At 45.1% G+C, this 22,201-nt stretch overlaps 1 protein-coding gene across 7 annotated transcripts in view; it reads right to left on the reverse strand.

Moving 5' to 3' along the window:
• The window catches only part of AGBL4 (AGBL carboxypeptidase 4), a 1,099,729-nt gene that overhangs the window by 101,662 nt on the left and 975,866 nt on the right, over positions 1 to 22,201 (reverse strand). For all 7 annotated transcript variants that reach the window (XM_074334699.1, XM_074334701.1, XM_074334700.1 and 4 more), the window contains one exon: positions 21,630 to 21,741. In XM_074334699.1, coding sequence (XP_074190800.1) covers positions 21,630 to 21,741 — 112 coding nt within the window. The remainder of the gene's footprint in view (positions 1 to 21,629; positions 21,742 to 22,201) is intronic.

Here is a 22,201-nt window from a genome sequence, read left to right on the forward strand (position 1 = left end):
CTCACCCTCCCTGGGGGCAAGTCCTGTCTATAGGACTGCAAGGATAATTTGTTTCCTCAACCATAAAATGGGGACAGTAATACTTACCTTGCAGTGGTGAGAACTAACAGAGTTAATACAAGCACTTTTGAAAACAGTGGCAAGTGTTACGGTAGCTGTTATAACCCAGCAATCCTCACCATTTAATGAGAATGTCAGACATTGTGCTGTTTCATATGTATTATCTCATTCAATTGTCACATGAGCCAGAGCTTTAGATGTTATCTTCATTTTAAATATACAGTTTCAGAGAGGTTGTTTCACTTGCTCAAAGACACACAGCTGAGTAAGAGCTAGAAAGGACTTAAATCCAATCTGCATGACTGCAAAGCATATGCCCTTAACCACTCCGCCCTGCTGTGGAGGAGTATCTTGTGTGCCTCTTTGTGTCTATTATGTAAGACTCTCTCCAGTGGTATAAAGGAAATGAGATCTTTTTCAGCTCTCTAGTTAGAAAGAAACAAACAAACGAAAACTCAAGATAAAAATCAATCCCTCTATTTTTAAAGTTTAAGAGTGGTTACATTCCACAATGGCGGAAAAAATAAACAGGCTCAAGACAGGGAGCTCTTGGCCCTGGGAGGCAGAGAAGGAGGCAGGAAAGGGAGCTGCAAAGGACTCCGACCTGCAAAAGCAGTGCTGAGACCTGGCCGCTGCTCCACCACCCACTGCCAGAGGGCTCGCGGCGGCTGCTGGGCTGGGGCGCCCTACTTGGTGGGAATCAACTCTTGGACAAACAGAACCACATTTATTAATTCATTCAACAAATATTCGCTGAGCACCTACTGTGTGTCAGACCTGGTGCTGAGTGCTGCAATTAAAGATGAATAAGCCCCCGTTCCTGTATTAGGAGGAGTTTGTACTCTCAGGAAAGACATGGGCAGAAATCAAGCCACTCTCATGCAGGTGGTAGGGCTGTGACAGAGACCAGCACCAGGGGACTGGAGCCTAATGCATGGGGATGGCTGGGGCAGGGAGGCTTCCTGAAGATGTGGGGTCTACATGGAGATTTTAGGATCCACTGAGTTATGTAGATGAAGGTGGGGAAAGGCAGAGGTGTCCCTCCCTATGGAAGCTCAGAGCCACGGCCTGGACATTGTGTCAGGTCAAGATGAAAGTTAAACAGATTATGTGAAATCCTACAGCCCAGAAACAACTTCCTGCACATACAGACAAATGATATATATAATATCCATATCCCCACCTCAGTGACTTTGGCCTTGGCCTTAGGGACATGCTTTGGCCAATGGAGTGTGAGGGCACTTATGACATTTGCCACTTCTGCGTGAAAAGAAAACTGTGCTACAACCCATTCTGTTGGCAGAGAGACAAAGATGGATCAGAGAATTGGAGTGTCTTTCTTATACTTCTGCCACATGAAGGGCTGTTGGCATTAACTAGAATACACATTCACCCAGAAGTACCTAGATCCAAAATGGAAGATGCTAAGGGAAAAGATGTAGTAAATGCTAAAATGAATCTCTGCCACCGAATCACTGTGTGACCTTGAGGATGTCATTTTCCTTCTGGCATCAGTTTTCTCATTTGTAAAGTGAAGAGGCTGAACAAGAATCTCTCACTTTCCTTCTGGCTCTGACATTCTATGATTTGATTGCCTCTAACTCATTAGTCTCAACTGGCTTGAATGGGACCCAGTAGTATTGAGGATAATCACAGATATCCATCAAAATGCAGCCCAAAGAAGCTAATCTTGAGACTCACATGAGATAATGTGGGGAAAATGCTCTGCACACTGTAAAGGGCTCTAGTGTATGCGTTTTTACTAAAGAGTGGTAGGCAAATATGCCTCTTGTCCCCCAGCTTGCAATCCTATAACAGCCTTCCCCTACTTTTAACACCAAGCATCTTTCAGGCTATTCTGTCTACCTTACCTTCTTGACCCAACAAAACTGTTTTCTTCTCTCATCAGAAACAAAAGCAGCTCTAAACCAAAGGAGTATGTGATGACACCACAAATAACGGGCTGGGGAGGGCAAAGGAGGGCGAGAAGAATCCACACTCCAGAGTTCAACATATCGGGGCTGGAATCCCTATGTTTCTTTTGTTCACATAAAAAATGGGGCTGATATATTCCTAACATGGTTGTTCTCAGAGTTAAATGATATTAAAAAAAGTTTATGGGCCGACGTAAGGACTCATTTACAGCTGTGAGGGTGACCGCAGTCTTCCTGGAAGCCGTGGTCTGGAGACAAACCCGAATCCTATATAGAATTTTGAGGACTAGACAATGAGAGAAGAGAGGAAATAGTCCAATTAGAGGGGAGTGTGTGGGGGTGAAGGTGCAAAGACGGGTATGAATGCAACAAGGTTGGCAGTGTGAATGCGGGTGAGCCAAGTGTCTTTTGGGGAAAAGAACAGGCAGTTAGGATAAGAGTAAAAATTTCATGCAAGGGAGTCTAGAGAAATGCGCCTAAAACTTTGGATACCAAGCTGGAGGGTCTTAAGCCAGTAGGTAATGGGGGTCCCTGAAAGACTTTAGGAAGCGTGAGAGTGCTGGTGCATCTTGGGAAAGGAGCAGCATCCCCTCACCCACACCAAGATGTGAGGAGCGAAAGAGAGAGAGTCACCACCCCACAGGAGCTCTGTGGCTGTACTCATCTGAACTAGAAACCTGAGCTACTGCACCTTGAATTAGAACATGTAATTATGGGAGGAAACATTTCTTTAAACCTGAAAAATTCCATTTTCTTCCTTTTAACCTCTTTGGAGACCACTGGTTTTAAACCACAATGGAAATCCCAGATAATAAAATTAGCCCAGAACTCCATTTGCTGACCAGGTCTTAATAAGATTACTTTTATTGCTTGCTTTTCTTTCAGCAATCTTAAACCCACATCCTCAGTGGGTCCACCCTGGACCCCAAAGTTTGGTCCTACCATAGGTTATAATCTTGCTACTCAAAATAGGGTCCTTGAGCTATTAATAGCAATGTTAGCATCACAGGAGAGCTTGTTAGAAATGCAGATTCTCAGATCCTATGCCAGACCTACTGAGCAGAACTTGAATTTTGATAAGATAGCCCTGTGTTGCCTGCACATTAAGGTTTGAGAACCACTGGGATAACCATGCCCTCAGATCCCAGGAGTTCTCTACAACCAAAGGATGTCAGAGTTGCTCCAACCTCTTCATTGAACTAATGAGCAACTAAGATCCAGAGAGAGAAAAGAAATGGGCTTTCCAAGGTTACACAAACGGTAAGTATAACTGGTTTAGTAAAGTTAATAACAGCATACCATGTAGTGTAATAAAGAAGAATTCCTTATAGCTAGCTGGAAATGAAGTGCAGTAGATTATGAGCCAGCCTGATTTCAGAGTCAATTCTGTGTGCAAGATTTACAACACAGGTGGGCCAAATTACTTCATTTCTCTGCGCCTTATTTTCCTCTCCTGAAAAAATGGGAACAATAAGACCCTTTTGATAAAGATGTGAAGGTTAAGTGCAATAATATATGTGGAATACTTAACCATGGTCAGGGTGCTCAATACCTACTCACTATTATATTTCAGAGATGGGACCAGAACCCAATCCTTCAGAATCCTACCGTCTTTTCTTCTAATCAGAATCTACCCAAGTCCTACTACAGGGCACGGGTTCCTCTTTTAACAGGCGCCTTCTGTGTGCTCCCTCAGCACTTGGCTCTCTCCTCCGGTGGCATATATTATACACATACCTACAGTGGCCGCTTTCCTGTTATCTTCCCCACTAGTGTGTAGTTTGCCTTAGAGCAGGGACTATGTCTTTTATCTCTGTCTCCCCAGAGCCATCATAGTAGATGTGCTGGTAGATGGAAGGAGTGAGGGACAGAAGAGAGGAGGGAGGACAGAAAGAGGGAAAGAGGGAGGGAGGGAAGGAGGAAGCTGGGAAGATGCCGGGTGTTGGAAGGCAACCATTTTACAGCATGATGGATTCATTCAAAGTAATAGCTTGACAGTACAAAATTCATCTTTTTATGACTGTGACAACACTAATACATTTATTTCCCTTCTGAAATTAACTTTCTAATATTAAAAAAGGTCAAAATAAACTGCAGCAAAATGAGACATTTTGTCATTTTTAACAAATTATACGAAAGCAGACTGTCAGATTACAGGGGTCGCCGTTCTGAGGTCTAAACGCTGGTGCTGATTGAATACTCAGAGCTAATGCTTGTCATTCTGCCCTTCCCTGCCCACAGACCTCTCATAGTTAGTTCCCTTTGGCCAAACTGATAAAATTCAAATATTTCAGCCTGGTGTTCGGAGGCCCTTCAGCATCTGATCATTTATTTTTTAATCTATTCCTTCCCCAAAGGGACATTCTACACCAGCCAGACCCACTGCGTTCCTGCTATTCTCCTTTGCCCACATGCCTTTGCTCGTGTGATGGCTCTTGTCTGAACTGCCATCTGGCCTACTGTATGCCCATGAAGAGTCTCTCTATCCTTTCTCTGCTCTAACCATCCAACCCCCTGGCAGGCCTCTTGTTCCTGCAGATTGACTTGTCCTGGCCTTGAGTCTGCCACTTCTGCTCTGGTAGCCTTGAGTTCACCCTGACCGTGGCTGGGTCCACGAGTTCCCGCTGCCTCTCTTACATCTTGCTCTGCCCCACCCTTAATTCCCTCTGAGACATTTGGGAAGGCTCCGTGGTCTGGAAGGAGACAATGAATACAGGTGCTTTGTTAAGGGGAAAAAGAGGGAACGAAAACAGTGATGAGCCTCTGCCCTGCTGCTCTCTTCCTGTCATTCGTCCATCTGTGTGCTTAGCCCTGGGCTGAACTAGTGGCCACTTGGAGTCAGAAAAACTAAGACTGAACCCTGACTCTGTCTCTTGGGAAAGCTACCTAATAACTGTAGGCCTTTGTTTCCCCATCTGCATAACAAAACAACAATCCCTATCTCACAACAGGGCAGTGAGGGCCAGATGAGCACGTGTGTGTGAATGTGCTCTGAAACCTGTACCTCTATGTGACAAATTAGTGAGAGCAAGCATGACAAGACCCAAAGTGCTCGGGTCTGATGGAAGTCCTGGGGCCTGACTTGGAGTCGCAGCTCTGTTGTACTGTCTCACCGTGCGGCCAGCTCACTACCTGGGCATAAGTGTTACCTGTCTATGTCCTCTCTTTATGAAAGGTGAGTTTAGAGCACTTCTTCAGTTTTTCCAGCTCTGAAGTTTTCTGGCTCCACGAAGGGCAAAGACAGCTCTGATATCCCGGAAGGCCAGACTTAAGCTACTAATGCACAGTTAAAAGTGGCCAACTCAGAATTAGGGATGTGTACGTCCTCCGGCAGTACACACAGTCTGGGGGGGAAGAGGAGACACCCTGAGATGTAAACCTCTTGATTGCATCCGTGTTAGTCCCCACTTAAGACCCTGGCTCCTAATTGACCCGTGACGTTCAACCTGCAGCGTTCATCCTGGACTTCTCACACCAAGTGCTCATTACAGTGGTGGGGAGGGGCGTGGGACCGACAGGAATGGAATAAACCTGGTATACCCATTTAGAATGGCAATTGAGCCTAAAGACAATGGGGGTAATTCTGAACCTTTGCTATTAAAAGTTGTCATCATACTCAAGAAATTGTTAAATCAACAGAATTCCGCTTTTCTAGGTTGGCCATGTATGTGTGTTTAGAGATAAAAAGAGGAGACCTCCCCACTCCCACCCCCACCCCGCTGAGCCTCCTGCTGGCTGCTCTGGCCCTAGAACCTGCTCATCTGCTCACCGAGCCCACACTGAGCTGCCCTGGGGAAATGGGTCTTGGGATCAGGCAGATGTGGCTTCCCTTTCCAGCTGTGCTACCACCAGTTGCATGACCTTGCAAATTCTAACCACTTTTCATTTGTTCCTTTTTTTCCACTGACATTTTACTGATGTTTTAGGCACTATTCTCTGGGCAAGAGAACGCAAAGGTGACAGAGAGGTAAGTTTTATCTTTCAAGGAGTTCACAGCTGAGTAGAGAAAACAAGCCCATAAAGCAATCGGCGTGATGTGGAGTGACACATGGGTGTACCAGGAGAGATTATGGGGTGCGGGTAGGGTGATTATTCACCCTGAGCCTTCGGTTCCTCAGCTGACAAATGGGTATAATGATGCCCATTTCATACAGCTGTTATATGCATTAGATGAGACAATACCTAGTATTTAATAGATGCTCAGTAAATATCAGCACCTCTCCCACCACCAGGATCCTTAAGAGCTGCTTTCCTTTGCCCTAGTCACGCCAAAATGTCCAGTCACATAATAAAGTTGTCTGTTAAAGAACATGCAATAGCAGTTGGAGGATTTTTCAAGGTCACAGACTGGAGCTAAACGCTAACAAAAAAGAAAGTGTCCTCTTGTAACTGGGAGCCTGAGTAAATCCACTTTGCTGACTGGTCAGTGTGCACTGTGATGCCAGGAATTTCAAGAAAAGTTTTGGCCTTGATGGGCTGCCCTCTAGGCACAGCCAGTGAGAGCCCATTTCTGTCAAGTGGCCTTAGCTGCCCATCAACACACACTCTTAGCCTTCCAGTGAGCTGGTCTGGAATCACCCGAGCGTTCTGGAGGATCCCATTCACTGGGATTCACTGTAGAACTATCCTTGCAGTCATCAGCCCTCAGGGGTTACAGTGCGTTGCCCCAGTGGACACATGCACACATACATGTACCAGAACCTTAGGAATGAGGGAAAGCCACTGGCCTCTGAAGGTTAAACTGCAAAAATCCACCCACCATGAATTAGAACAGACAAATACAGGAAACCCTAAGAGAGAAAGGCTCCTACGACTGGAACTGAGCTGTCTGTCTCCCCAGTCATGGTACTAGCTCAGCTGAAGAAAGACTGAGTCACAGATGGGCATTGGGGGGTAGTCAGTGACGCTGAGATAAAGCCGAGGACCTATTCCCAGTCTATCTTTTAAGACCTACAGTTACTTGCATTGCTTTCTCAGTAACCAGAGCTATAGCTCTTTTTTTTTTTGCTACAGTTTAAAGATGGTGATAATGTTCTGAAGCTGCCCTTGTGAAATTAACACTGAAATATCAGCGCTTGTGTATTACTCGATTTGAGCTTATAATGAGAATACATGCTAACATTTATTGAGTGCTTACAATTTACCAGCCTTAGAAAACACCACATTATCTAAGTGAAAGTGCTTTCCACGCAGTGTCTTTTTCAATTCTCACACCTCTTCTATGAGGAGATGCTACTACTTCATTTCACAGATTAGGCCACAGAAGCTCAGAGAGGTGAAGTGGTAGGCAGAGCCAGAACTGGAGGCGGGAGGCAACTTTAGACTGTGGGTGCTTGCTCTTCATCTCTAGGAGAGTAAAGGGTCTGCCTGTAGCCCTTCTAGCTGACAAGGAACTGCTTAAAGATCAAAGACTCATCAGACTGAGAAGGGACCAGAGTAGGAAGAAAAGGCACAATTGAGGTTTGCTCTGGGGAAGGGGAGAGAGTCCCTGTTATGCTTACAAGGAGGCCAAAGAGTTGGCTGACTTCCTAGGATGTGAAGAGTCTCACATATGCCTCTGGGACATGAGTTCTGAACAGAGAGAATAGAGGTACAATGGCTGGATGGCTGGATAAAAAGGTAGATAGAAGGATGGCTAGTTAGAAGATGAATGTGTAGGTAGATATTGATTGATTCCAATTTCCTTCTATTTCTGTAACGTGGGCTGCGCTGGTTTCATGAGGCTGTTTCCCTATGGATTCACCCAGAACCAAGCAGCTGACTGATAGATTTGGTTTTGTTTTATAAAATACGTCCTCGCTCATATCTGGGTGGCAAGGTCCCCTTCTTCTTCCATGACTTTATTCTGGTTTTAAAGTTAATGTATACTTTTGGAAATTGTTGGGAAATATAAAAATGCAGGGAGGAAGAAAACAACTGTAGTACCCAGAAATAACACTGTTAACATCTGGTTTACATCCCTTCTTTTTGTGTATGTTTTAAACATGGTTGTTACATATGTCTTAACATATAATACATATGAAACTTTGTTTTCTGCTTTTTTTTCACTTAAAATTATAGCATGAACATTTTTACACTATTAACTCTTCTTACACATCCATTACATGAGTGTATCATCATTCACTTCATCAGTTTCCCACTGTTAGGCAGTTAGATTTTTCTTAGTTTTTCATTATTTATAAATAATGATTCCATGGATTGATTTTTCTTTTTCACAAATCCTTCTTCCCACTTCAGATTATTTTGGTCTAGGTTTCTAGTACAATAATTGCTGGCTCAAAGCTACAAACACAACAATATATTTTAAACCCCAGAAAGTCATAGTAACATGTTTTTCCATCGCTTTTGAATTCCATGTCTTCTGAATGAGAGCTCCCACGGCTTGCAGGATCGAGTCCAAGCTTCCTGGGGTAGCCCACAGGGTTCTCTGTGACTGGCCGCTGCTTACTACCCCCCAGCCCCACCACCCACCTGGTCTGCACATGCTCCCCCCGTCTAATTCGGTATGTGCCTTGGAATTCCCTGAGTATATTCACCCATCTAATACATGGGTCCTCACACACACTGCTCCCTCTGTCTGTAATGCTTCCTCTAGTGTGTGTCTGAACAATTCCTACTCTTCCTTCAGAACTCATGTCAGAGCGCACTTCCCAGCAGGTCTTGCCTGACCCTAAGTCCAGGTGCGGTGATCTGCTTTTCCCACACGGAACCCAGATCCCTCATCTACCATAATGCTTACCTCCCTGTCCGGCATTCACTGATTTACTGCGTCTGGCGCTCTAGACTAGGGATTTACAAACTTTCTATGGCCACAGAATCCTTTATTCAAACACATTTCTTATATTACTAAAGGTGAACATCTTTTGAGAATATACAGAGGGTGCCAAAAAAAAAAAAAAAAAAAAGAAAATGTATACACAGTTTAAGAAAGGGAAAAAAAGTCCTCGCCAGAGCAATCAGGCAAAAGAAATAAATAAAAGGCATCCAAATTGGGAATGAAGAAGTTAAACTGTCATTCTTTGCAGATGACATGATGCTGTATATAGAAAACCCTAAAGATGCCACCAAAAAGCTATTAGAAACAATCAACGAATACAGTAATGTGGCCGGCTACAAAATCAACATAAAAAGTCCATTGTATTCCTATATACTAACAATGAAATCTCAGAAAAAGAAATGAAAAAAAAAAATTCCTTTTGCAATTGCAGCAAAAAGAATAAAATATCTAAGAGTAAACTTAACCAAGGATGTGAAAGATCTATATGCTGAAAACTATAAGACATTTTTGAAAGAAATTGAAGAAGACACAAAGAAATGGAAAGACATTCCGTACTCATGGATTGGAAGAATCAACATAGTTAAAATGGCCATATTACCCAAAGCAATATACAGATTCAATGCAATCCCCATCAAAATCCCAATGGCATATTTTAAAGAAATAGAACAAAAAATCATCAGATTTGTTTGGAACCACAAAAGACCCTGAATAGCCAAAGCAATCTTAAGAAAAAAGAACAATGCTGGAGGTATCACACTCCCTGACTTTAGCTTGTACTACAGGGCAACAATAATCAAAACAGCATGGTATTGGCAGAAAAACAGACACATAGACCAATGGAATAGAATTGAGAACTCAGAAATAAAACCACATAAATATGGACAGATAATTTTTGACAAAGAAGCAAAAAACATACAATGGAGAAAAGACAGCCTCTTCAATAAATGGTGCTGGGAGAATTGGATAGCCACGTGCAAAAGAATGATACTGGACTGCTATCTGTCACCGTGTACCAAAATTAATTCAAAGTGGATCAAAACTTAAGCATAAGACCTGAAACACTAAACCGCATAGAAGAAAACAAAGGTACTAAACTTATGGACCTTGAATTCAAAGAGCATTTTATGAATTTGACTCCAAAGGCAATGGAAGTAAAAGCTAAAATAAATGAATGGGACTATATCAAACTTAAAAGCTTCTGCACAGCAAAAGAAACCATCGACAAAATAAAGAGGCAACCAACTGAATGGGAGAAGATTTTTGCAAACAGTGCCTCCGATAAGGGGCTAATATCCAGAATATACAAGGAACTCATGCAACTCCACAACAAAAAAATAAACAACCCAATTAAAAATTGGGCAGAGGACCTGAAGAGACATTTCTCCAAAGAGGACATACAAATGGCAAATAGACATATGAAAAAATGCTCAACATCACTAATCATCAGAGAAATGCAAATAAAAACCACAATGAGATATCACCTCACCCCAGTTAGAATGGCTATCATCAACAAGACAAATAGTAACAAGTATTGGAGCTGTGGAGAAAAAGGAACCCTCATACACTGTTGGTGGGAATGTAGACTGGTGCTGCCGTTATGGAAGGCAGTGTGGAGGTTCCTCAAAAAATTAAAAATAGAATTACCATATGACCCAGCAATCCCTCTCCTGAGTATCTACCCAAAAAATCTGAAAACATTTATCCATAAAGACACGTGTGCTCCAGTGTTCATTACAGCTTTGTTTACGGTGGCCAAGACATGGAAACAACCAAAATGTCCTTCGATAGATGAATGGATAAAGAAGTTGTGGTATATATACACAATGGAATACTTTTCGGCGGTAAGAAAAGATGATATAGGAACATTTGTGACAACATGGATGGATCTTGAGAGTATAATGCTAAGCGAAATAAGTCAGAAAAAACAGAGAACCATATGATTTCACTGGTATGTGGTATATAAACCAAAAACAACAAAAGAACAAGACAAACAAATGAGAAACAGAAACTCATAGACACAGACAATAGTTTAGTGGTTACCAGAGGGTAAGGGGTGTGGGGGGTGGGAGATGAGGGTAAAGGGGATCAAATATATGGTGATGGAAGGAGAACTGACTCTGGGTGGTGAATACACAATGGGATTTATAGATGATGTAATACAGAATTGTACACCTGAAATCTATGTAACTTTACTAACAAATGTCACCCCAATAAACTTTAATTAAAAAAAAGAAAGGTAAAAAACTGTATTACAATTGTAATACTCAATATCTGCCGATAACAAAAGATGAATACAAGTCATGTGATGCCCCCAGTATGGGCCTATCACCATGCCTTAGGCAAGTCACATGGGTCACTCTAGTGAATCCTCACAATAACCTCTTACAAAGCAGGAAACCGAAGCTTAGAAAGGTGAAGAGACCTGCTCAAGATGGCAGAGCTATTGAGTGTTGACATAAGATTTAAACCTAGGCCTAAGCCTGAGTTCTTAATGACAAAATTATACTGCTCTGGTTAAAATGGAGAGGAGCCGCATTTCGGGGTCCTCAACCTCTTGCAATTTTTTTTTTTGAAAACCACTACTCTATTTTGGAGTATCATCTCCTTGAGGGCAGGGACTGTTCCTTATTTGCCTTTGTATTCCAATATACAGTGTCTGGGCTCAGAAAATGTTCATTGATAAATGATTTTCTCCTGTTGAAGAGTACAGGGAAGTTACTCTCCTGTCTGCTACCCTTTACTACCTTTGAAGTGAAAGCAGCAGTACGACCTGGAATGACCTGCTGCGTGGGAGAGCATCAAGGCTCACTGGCCAGAAGGTCAGGCTGTGTCCTAGCTGATAAGACATCTCATAGCCAGACACCGGGGACCAGTCCGGGGTGTGGCAGGTGGGCAAGTCCTTCAGGAGGATAGGGGCAATTTCTTGATGAAAGGTTAAACAGTTCAGTTCTTGCTGGAAGCAGTGATTAGTCTGCTCCCTTTCATCAGAATTCAGCTCTCTCCAGCACAGTAAATAATGGAGTAATTAGGCATCTGGCTTACTTGATTTCCCATGGCTAAGGCCAATTTCTGAAATGCAATATGCTATTTGATGTACCAGCATGAATTCATCCTGGGCTCGATAGCCTCCCAACATTAACAACCAAAAATAACTCTCGGAAAAGTTCCGTACATGCTAAAGACAAAACACCCGGAACTGTGACCTGTACTCTATTATAGGCCGGCTGGCCTGAGTGCCTGAGTAGCAGGCTATATGTAGATCCTAACCTGCTCAAGCCAGGGGCCCAGAAGGGAGGAGCCCACGGAAGGGGTGAGCAATGGAAGGGGTAGGTTAATTGGAAAAGTTCCCGGAAGAGAGGACCTGGAGGGAACCTGGAGAGGATGGGTAAGTGAAAAGAGGTTATTCTAGGAGTGTCAGACTGCCCACAGAGACTTCTTTTTAGCTCACTGTGGCCTGGATAACTGGGTACCCATGGGAGAGAGAAAATGCAGAAGCAAGCTTGGTCTAACCTAGAAACCAGGGTAAGTGCAGCAGACACTGGTAGCAGAGAGGGAGTGAAGAGAAAAACTTTAGAATTTGTGGGTTTTGTGATGGAGAGCCTATATGGCTGAATTCTAACATTCTAGAATTTCCAAATATGTGAGCTAGAGAAACGATTCTATACGTGGGAGCTCTTTGTGACAAGGAATCAGCAGAGTCAAAACACTGAAGGAAAGAAGATGAGTCGAGGGAAATGCAGCACGGTGAGAGGACTGTGGAGGTCTGAAAGCGGAGAGTGCATTGGGACGTGGGTTTCTGTGGGATGTGTCAGTGGTCTTGCTGGGAAACAGTGGGTCAGGTGAGGCAGCTACCAACATCTCCCCAAACACTCATCAAGGGCCTACGAAGTGTGGGACTCTGCCAGGTGATGGAGGCGCATACTGAGAGAGACAGAGCTTCTGTCCTTGAGAAGCTCAGTCTAAAGGAAGTTGGAAAATGATCACTAAAACACAGCAAGGCATGCCCTTAAAACGAGGGGTACACCCAGCTCTGTGGGATGTTCACAGAAATCCAAACAACTGCCCTTCTGGAGAGACAGCATAATCAGTGCTTAAGAGGTTCCCGTGGAGCCACCAGTGAGGGGCCTTTCCTGCCCAGGGCAGCAAGGAGGTGAGGGCAAAGCCTCTGCACCGGAGGGGTTTGCAATTTAGTTGATAAAATGGAACCTGCAGTCAGTGGAGATGCCATTATGGCTCCAAGCCCATGGAATACACTCTATAAATGTTTATGGAATAAACACTCGACAAGAGGAGCAAAATCTATGAATAATGAGAGAAGAACAAAGAACACTGTGGGCCAAAGTGTTCAGGGAACTCTCAGAGAAACTGGGCCTGGAGGTGTGTTCTGAAGGAGGAGTAGAATTTTGAGAGTGACTTAGTGTGTCTTGTGACTTGGAATGCTTTTTTCTCCTCTTGACTCAGCCAATTCCCATCCATTCTTCAGAACCCTGCTAGGATGTGAAGTCCACGTCTTGAGCAGTGGATTTCTTTTTCTTTTCTCTCTGTCTTTCCTCTCTTTCTCCCAACACCCATTCACGGGGTGCCTGTGCCCTGTGCTGGGCGTCAGGGATACAGAAGTGGCCAAGAAGAAGTCTAAACCCTCAATGGGGTCACAGTCTGGGGTGGGTATGGGAGCCAGACGGTGGGGATAGTGAGGTGAGTGCTATATTGGGCAAATGCAGAAAATATTAATAGCTCCATTTCTCATCTCCCTACTGCTAAAGGTTATTTACAAACACATTATCTTATCCTGAGAGAAATCTGATGAGATGGGCACTCTTAATCCCAATTTATAGACAGGGAAAATAAGACACAGAGAGTTCAATTGACCTAACTCAAAGGGAACCTTCAAGAAGCTTTGCTGGTCCCATGCAGTTCAAACAATGTGTATCTAGTCAGTTGGTGAGAGATATCCAGGGCCTTTCAGGATGAAAAGACGTTAGAGAAATTGAAGAAAGCAACCAACTTGACAGGAATATTACTCAGAAGCGCGAGATCCATCTCTCCACCCTGCTTGCTGCCAGAGTCAAAGTGATAATCAAGAGAGTGAGAAAATCCATGCCTTTTATCACAGGTGGGAGAAGTTGCCCTTTAGAAAAATAATGATTTCTCTTACAATTCCTTAAAGTTTCATAAGCCATCTCAAACTGTGGTAGGGAAAACTGTAAAAATTTCATGAACCCAAAGCACCATGCTCTGTTCTCAGACTCCCTGTACAATTACATTTACTTCTAGTCTTTATTCCCATATTGAACCGTACTGATTTCCCGGGCCATGCTGGTAGGAGTGGAAAAACATCTGAGTGGATCTAAGTGTGTGATCTATGCTGGTGGTGTGAGTGCACTTCATCTAGCCCACATGAAACCTTCAGCAGCTGGCTATGGTCTGGACATTTCCACAGGGCATGCCTGCCTGCCCTACCCCAGGGCAGTAACCCTTCCTCGCCTTTACAAAATGCTTTAGTCACAGACATTGGGCCTCTCTCTCCAACTTATAAAATAGGCAGGTCAAGGGTGGTTGTTCCCTCTTAGCAGCTGGGCACACCGAGGCTTAGGAAACGAACACTGATGGAACACCTGCCACATGCTAAGCACCTTCAGAGTCAGAAAGTCACTCCAGGCTGTCCTACCCTGGCAGCAGCCCGGACTTTGGACTTACTATGCCCGTTCTACCCATCAGTGGTTCATATACTATAACCAACAGATAACGCCAAGACGACACAGATTCTTGGAGCCAGAGGAACCTGTTGAGACCATCCTTCAACACTTACAACGTGTAGATGGGGAAATGAAAGACCCAGACAGGGGGAGAGACTTGCCTAAGAGTGCTAAGCAAAGGAGAGGTTCAGCCGCTCTGGCAGGGGAGAGAGCGTGCCCATCCCCTCTTGCTGCCACAAAGCCAAGCCCGCACAGTTTTAGCTGCTTCCTGCAGGGGACCTTTAGGATAATAAAGTCATAGATATGGCGATGGAATAAAGGTACCCACAGTCCAGGTACCAGAGTTCCTGAGGCCTCGGTGAGAGTCTGCAAATGCCCCAGGGGTGTGGTTTTCACTAGGGTGGTGCTGCCTCGTCTGGGGGTGAGAAACATCCTGCCATACTGGGCAAAGACTTTTCCCACCCAAATGCCATGACTGCGGCCTACTGCTCTCCCGGTTCACCTCTTTAAGTGTGTGTGGGGACAGGGGAGCCCCTAATATTTGCCCTTTACCCCCATCCTTCCCAAGGTGGGTTTATCCTTCCACCAGCAAGGTGAACGCACACCTTGCTGGCACTCCCAGCCTGTCAGGTATGAACGCACAGGTGACGTTTAGTTTCTACTGAGGACCTGCCGTCTCAGGGCCCTCCGGGCTGGTGCCCCAGTGAAACCTCCGCTCATGCTAAAACCAGCCCTCACGGCCCGCTTCCTGCCATTGTAACTGCAAGGTGGCCCTGTGCCTGTTGTGTGGTGTGTGTGTGTGTGTGTGTGTGTGTGTGTGTCCTTTGAGTGGTTATGTGTAACTACATCCTTGTCTGTGTGTCTGTCTCTCATGTAGCCTGTTTATATATACGGATTTTCTGTTTTATGTATGTGAATATGCACTTCTTCATATTTCTAAGCCGTGTTTGTGTATTTTGTGTGTAGTGTGAATGATTGCTGGTTGTGTGTGTGATTCACCACGTTACTGACTGCTCTATCATGTCATTGTGCTGTTTGTTTGTTTATTTATTTATTTATTTATTTATTTATTTATTTATTTGACAGGAAGAGAGCAGCTTATCTTGAAGACTACAGGAGGCAAGCAAGGAAAAAATAAATAAATAAATAAAAAACCAGCCCCGTGTTGCTCTATTTTAAAAACTGCTCCATGTTGTTATGGCAGCTAATTTTCCTTAAATGATTTAAGAAAACGGATCTGTCTAAAAGAACTGCAGCCAAGTTGTTATAGCAACACAGGCTGTTCTCTTCCAGAAAAAGGGGGACATCACCCCAGAGCACAGAAACCTCTCAAAAAAACAACCCTTGGGCTCTGAGGGACTCAGGGGGCAGAGGAAGCCCAGGAGGGGATCCATTCACCTCTTACAGTCAGGACGTGGGTTCTTCTTAGCAATAGCCCTGGCCACTGTCCAGCTCATGTCATTACCTGGACGACTCACTGCACCAGTCACCTAATGGGTCTCTCTCCTCCTGCTTTGTCTCACCTCCTTGGAGCCACTGTCTGCACTGGGGCCTTAGGGATTTGCTAAAGCACATATTCTTTACTCATCTGTTCATTCATCATTCCACATCATATTCCCTATGGTGCCACATTCTGTGCTACGTCCTTGATATGAATGGTGCATGTCCTTGAATGCTGCATCAGGAACACTGGCCTTTGTCCCACAAGTAAAGGGGAGACATTGAAGGTTTTAAGCAGGGGAGAGAGACCCAGCTGGACTGAAATTTTAGGATGACTCTAGAGTTTTTAGACTGGGGGACCGAATGGATGGAAATAGTACTCACTGATCTCTCTCTCCCTTGCTCAAATGTTTCTGATGGCTCTCCACTGACTATACTGATTCTCAAGATTGAGAGAGGGTGTGTGCTGGAATATTCCAGCGCAAGTTGCATTTTGTTTCATTGTCTTGATTTTTTTTTTTAAGTCATGATATTTAATTCATTTAAAACTCAATTTAAAAGAGGGCCAGAGACTTTGATTTTAATGAGAAGGTGTCCCTGGGCCACAGGAAGCCAAATTCCTGGGCTCAGTGTTCAAACTTATCCACGAGCTTGTTCACATCTGCCCCTCAGCCTGTCCACTTGCAGCTCCCTGATGTACGTCTCACACACCGACCCCCGGCAGCTGACGTCTCCCACCTCCGTTCCGTTTCTCAGCTTTCCCTGGAATGCCCTCACCCCTAAATCATTGCCATCTGATAGAAGTGGTACCCATTTCTAAAGGCCCAGTCCTAATTCCCCGAAAACGCTTCCTTCTATACACACACACACACACACACACACACACGATTAAGCTCCCCAAACCCCATGTTTCCAAAGCATTGCATTTTCTCAATTATAGCACACCTTCCTAGCTACCTTGGATTAAAATTTTTCATAAGGGTCTGGCCTTCCTCTCAGGCTCTTCCTAGACTGAGACCCTGCCCCATTAATCTCTGTAACCCCAGAGATTACCCAAGGGTCTTGCACATGGTAGCAATGAGGAAGGTGTGTTTAATTCAATTAACTGAGCATATTCTCTACCAGACACTTCTCTGGGTATGCCTCACAGGTACCTAGTTAGATGCTCATAGAGTGGCAGATGAATGGGTCTAGGAAGCCCATCCGTAAAAGGGCTTAGCCTTTTACGGTTGCACCTGGACATAGGTGTGTGAGGAGGGCCCTGTGTGTGCTCTTGTGTGAGTGACTCTGGTTGTCGCTAATGGTGTGATGTGAAGTCAATGTCATACTCTATTTTGTGTGTGCCAGGCTAAAGCCAAACTCCCATGGGTAGGAGTGAGTTATCACCTGAAAGGTGATGTCATTTCGGGCACTAATTACCTGGGGAAGACGTAGAGCTCAGACCTAACATCAGCATGGAAAGGTGGGACCTGGGTGTCGGGCAGAGGTGCTGCTGGCTCTCCTGGTCTTCTCCACCACTGCGGGTGCTGAAATGTCTAAGAGCAGCTCCTGAACAAGAAGTGGTTGGATGGTGGAAAGATAGGGACCTACAGAGCTGGGGAGCCCTTGGTGGCCAGAGAGAGCAACGACAATGTAAGTAGAATGGGGAGGGCACTGAGGCCAGGGATGGAGCAAGTTAGTGAAGGTGATCAGAAATCTGTGTCATGGGGATGAGAGTGGGTGATGCCATCACAGGTTCCATCCTTAGGAGTTTAGGACAAGCTCAGCAGGTTGCAGGGGAACCCAGAAGAGAGCAGAGGCTTAAGTAAAGCAGGGCACAGCAATGGTGGCAACAGAATCTGGGACACTCTGAGGGGGAAGGGTCTGTAGTTCAGCTGCTTCTTTTCATCAGGAGAATCTTATAAAAAACCAAGTCACAGAGGCTCTGGGTTTGCTTTACCATTTGCTTAGCTGAGTACCTGCTCAGAGGCAGGTCCATGCTGGGTACCGGGACGGGGATGAATCAGCCAGACCCTGCCCTGTGGGGACAATCCATCACAGCTGGTGAACGAGGGCCACACTGCCCACAGGGAGCTGTCCCGGGAGCGGGACATAAAACACTGTGTCTGAGACCCAGTGCCGGCCTCTGGGTTAAACACTCCTTTGTCAGCATCATCACTTAATACCCAAGTCCCTGAGCGGGGTAAAGGATTTAGTGAGCACGGGGCTAGGAAAGCAGCCTTGGAAGTAAACACCATCAGTAACACAGGACAGCAGGCTCCCGTTGCCAGACAAGAAGGACACCGAAGGGTGCATTCCAGGAGCCTCGGTGCAGGCCGGACATAGCACGCCTGCCCAGCTTCAAAGTCAGCATGTGTAAAGCTTGTCCCCATGCTTACTGTTCCTCCTGGGTTCCCATCCATCTCAGGAAGGGCACCACAGCCACTCCCCTGTCTAAGCCAAATCATGGGCATCATGCCTACTCCGTCCTCTCCCGCCAGCCAGTCACTAAGCCGTTCGTGTCTTCTTCTGTAATAGCTCTGACTCCGTCTCCTTTCCAACCCTACAGTAGCAGGCGCTAGTGGTCTCAGCCTCTAGCTGACAGCCTCCAAAGCCATCTCCTTATGGACACCAGAGAGGTCTTCCTGAAATGCAAACGTGATCCTGTCACTTCCTTGCTTAAAATCTTTCAGTGGCTTCCCATTCCCATGAGAATAAAGTCTGAATTGCTCCCTATATCATAACCCCCCCTCCCTGTCTGTCCCCGGTACCAGCCGCACTGAATGACTTGCAGTCTCCTGAGGATGCCTCCCTCATGAGGCAGATGCATAGATGTCTCCCCTGCCTGGACAGCCCTCCCTGCCCTGGGCATCCTTCCCTCATCAGCTCAAGAGTGGCCTTCCGTGTTGAGTTCCTGCTATGGGCTCCCACAAGCCCTATGCCTCCCTCTGCAACTGCACCCAGAATAACTGTAAATGCCTGTCTCCACCAGGCTGGGCCTCCTTAGGGTGGACACCAGTTCCGATTATTCCCAGCACCCAGCACAGGGCCTGAAGGAGGTCACTGAGGAATGACAACACTCACAGACGTAGTCCCTGCCCGACAGTGAGGGTCTTGTTGATTCTGTGAGTAGAAGGCCAGCAGGATGGAAGGAGTGAGGCTGTGAGCAGTTAGAAACGAGGCCAGAAGCTGGCCTGGCAGTTCAGATGGCTCCGGGTTGAGTGATTATGGCGACCATGTGACAGTGAAGCTCAGGAGTAGAAACGCATTTAAAGCTATAGGGCAGATGCCTCCGGGCACAGAAGTGTGTGCAGCTGGACACAATCACTCTTGAAGTCAAATGGGAATCCGAATTGGATCCAAAAGTTTGTTGAGGATCTGCTACATACCAGGTACTGTTCTAGGTGCTTTCACATAGCTTCTAAGTAGAGCGACTGTAATTTATCACCCTAACTGGGACTCTTTTAAAAGGAAACAGGCAGTATTATCAGATACTCTAGGACCACAGGTATAAGCCAGAACTGCCCCCAGGCAAGCTGAAACTTATAACCATCCTATCTATAGGTCACACTTGGTGTACTCTTTTTGGTAACCTCTGACACAATTTATCAAGCTATAGTTACTGGTATGTACTTGTTTAACATCTATTTCCCCACTAGATTGCAAGGGCTAGGATTCTGTTCACTATTAGAACCACGATGGCTGGTTTCTATATAGAAACTACTTGATAAACAGTATTTGTGGAAAGATGGAAGGCAAGAGTGGAGTAAAAGACTGAGCAAGGAGGAAGGAAGAGGGAAGAGGGAGGGAGCGAGGGAGCTGGGATCCTGTCCCAGGTCAGCTTGCCTCCCTGCTAGTGCCCGTGTCCTTGCTTGGGGCGGAAAGGAGTTGATTTTCAGAAGAACAGAGCTTACACAACTAGCTCAGCATCCAAGTGCGTTTATTAAGACCAACCAGCTGATGATCAACCTGTTCGTGGCACAGAAGAGTGATCTAACGTCTCTGTAACGTATGCGTCGTTTTGTCTCATCTATGTTCTGTAACATGAGCAGGTGCCCAGTTATTTGTGAACAAATCAGTGACTTCTGATGGATGAGGGCAATGGCAGGCCATTCTCAAAGAGAAGCCTCTTCTTCTTAGCAAACCTAACCCCCTTCCTTTGCCTCCCCCCTCACCCCCAGCCACCCACTCACCCCCCTGCTCTCTCCTCAGGGATTCACCTAAACACCACGTTGTTCAGTGGTTCCCAGTCTCACTTCTCCTGCCCATGTCTTTTCTTTTATCACATCTTTTTGTCCTTCCTGTGAATAACTGTTTTGTATCTATAAACCATAGTATATTTGACATAACAGGATTTGCCATGTTGAAGCCAATTCAATACAACAAATAGTTATTGAATATCTATTATCAGCCAGGTCAGAGAAAAAAAAATAAAAAAAAAAATAAATAAATATATATATGGCCTGTTCTCTTTAAGAAGAGTAAGAAGAGGTGGCATAAAAAGCAAGCATTGTGGTTCTATTCAGGGAAACTGCAGTCAGCACAGAGGTGGGGTTGGGGGGCAGAACCCAGCAGACAACAGGTCCTTCCTCAGAAATTCAGACGCAGCTTCTCTCCACCAGGAAAGCTGATCAGGAAGGCATTAAGAGTTCAGGGTACTAAAGACGTTTGGTGAGCAGTTAACACCTTCTTTTGTAGACAAGGAGGAGCTAGAGAAGGAAGCAAATATACCAAAGCTATGGCTACACAAGCATGACACAGCAGGTGGGCTATAAAAAAGACCAAGGAGGCTCAAGATAATGTTAACTACTTGCACCTAAGGATTTACTTTTTTGTTAATCCTTGTTCTAATATAGGCATTTGTTTTTAAGTACACATTTCTGTTTGGTCAATATATATGTTGCTCTTTAATTTAGGAATTTTTTTGTGTGTGTGTCTTCACCTCCACCTGAAAGATGTCTCTTGTGTCTTCTCTGACAGCTCTTCAAAGATAGAATAATCATGGCCTGCCTCCTTTCTCTAAGTTATGAAACCCCAATGTCTTCAATTGCTTACAGTCTTGTTCCTATCAGCAAACTCAATGTGGACACCCACTGCTCCCCTTCTTTCTGGAATAGCAGGCCCTCTACTCAGGGAACAGGTTTACCATTGCTACCACACCCCCCAATCCAACCATGTGCTTCCGGTGAGGCTGTCGTGTCCTTATATATCCTTGCCTCTTGGGTCATGGTTGACTTGCCCAGAGGTGGACACATCCTCCAAGCTAGACCAAATAGTCCTTTTGGAACTAGAACTAGAAGATGACAGTAAGTCACGCTCTAGTGGTGGGAGCCACTGGATGTGACATTTGGCACATGTTCCCTACAGGTGGAGGACGCCAGTCTGCAGTCGTCAGTGATTTGAGATACTCTGGTATGCTTCCAGTAAATGCTCCATTTTGCTTCAACTAGTTTCAGTTGTATTTCTTTTGCTTGTTACTAAAGAACCTTCACAAATGGGGATCTGCTCCAGTATATTTCCTTCACCCAGGAGACTTCTACAACTGAACCCCGTATTTGAGAGGGGTGATGGAAGACACTTGGGTCTGTCCAACTCAGCAAAGAGACGAGCGGGCCTAGTCCTTCCCTGGTTTTGGCCCTGTATTCCTAATTTGCAGCTCCTAGTGAACTCCCCCAGTACAACAGAGCCTTTTCCCAGAATACGCCATGAGACCAGCAGCCGCTGAGGGGTTCAGTTACTCACTGGGTCGTTGTACATCTGGACGATGAGTTGTTTCACTCCATGCAAGGTAGGGTGGGCCCACGGAGAGGGATCCAGCCAGTGACGGTTCAGGTCAAACCCCATCAGAGAGCACCTAGGCAGAACCCGAAGTCCGAGTCAGTGTAAACAGGACAAGCCACGCTTGTCACTTATCAAAATACCGTTAGGAGTAGGAACAGTCTTTATGTCACTTACCTAGCATCTATTTTTTGCTAGAGACAGTTTTAAGAATTTCACGTGTATTAATAATTTATTCAGTGCTTTCAACAACCCTATGAAGTTACTACAATTATAATTCCCACTTTCCATAAGAAGAAACTGAGTCACAGAGAGGTTCAAAAATCTTTCTGTAGAGCAGTCTCCCTTCAGTGTCCAGGCTGTGAGATGATAGATACACACACATGTCCCATACAGGACAGTAGAAAGAAATGCTCAGGGAAAAACCACTGGTGTCTCTTTATTCCTCTCTGACACCCACAGCTGATCCATTGTCTCTACTTTCAAAATATACCGCGAACCTACCACCTTTTTATTACCTCCATTGATACCACCTT

The sequence above is a fragment of the Rhinolophus sinicus genome, linkage group LG06 (assembly GCF_036562045.2).
Source record: "Rhinolophus sinicus isolate RSC01 linkage group LG06, ASM3656204v1, whole genome shotgun sequence".
Classification (NCBI taxonomy): domain Eukaryota; kingdom Metazoa; phylum Chordata; class Mammalia; order Chiroptera; family Rhinolophidae; genus Rhinolophus; species Rhinolophus sinicus.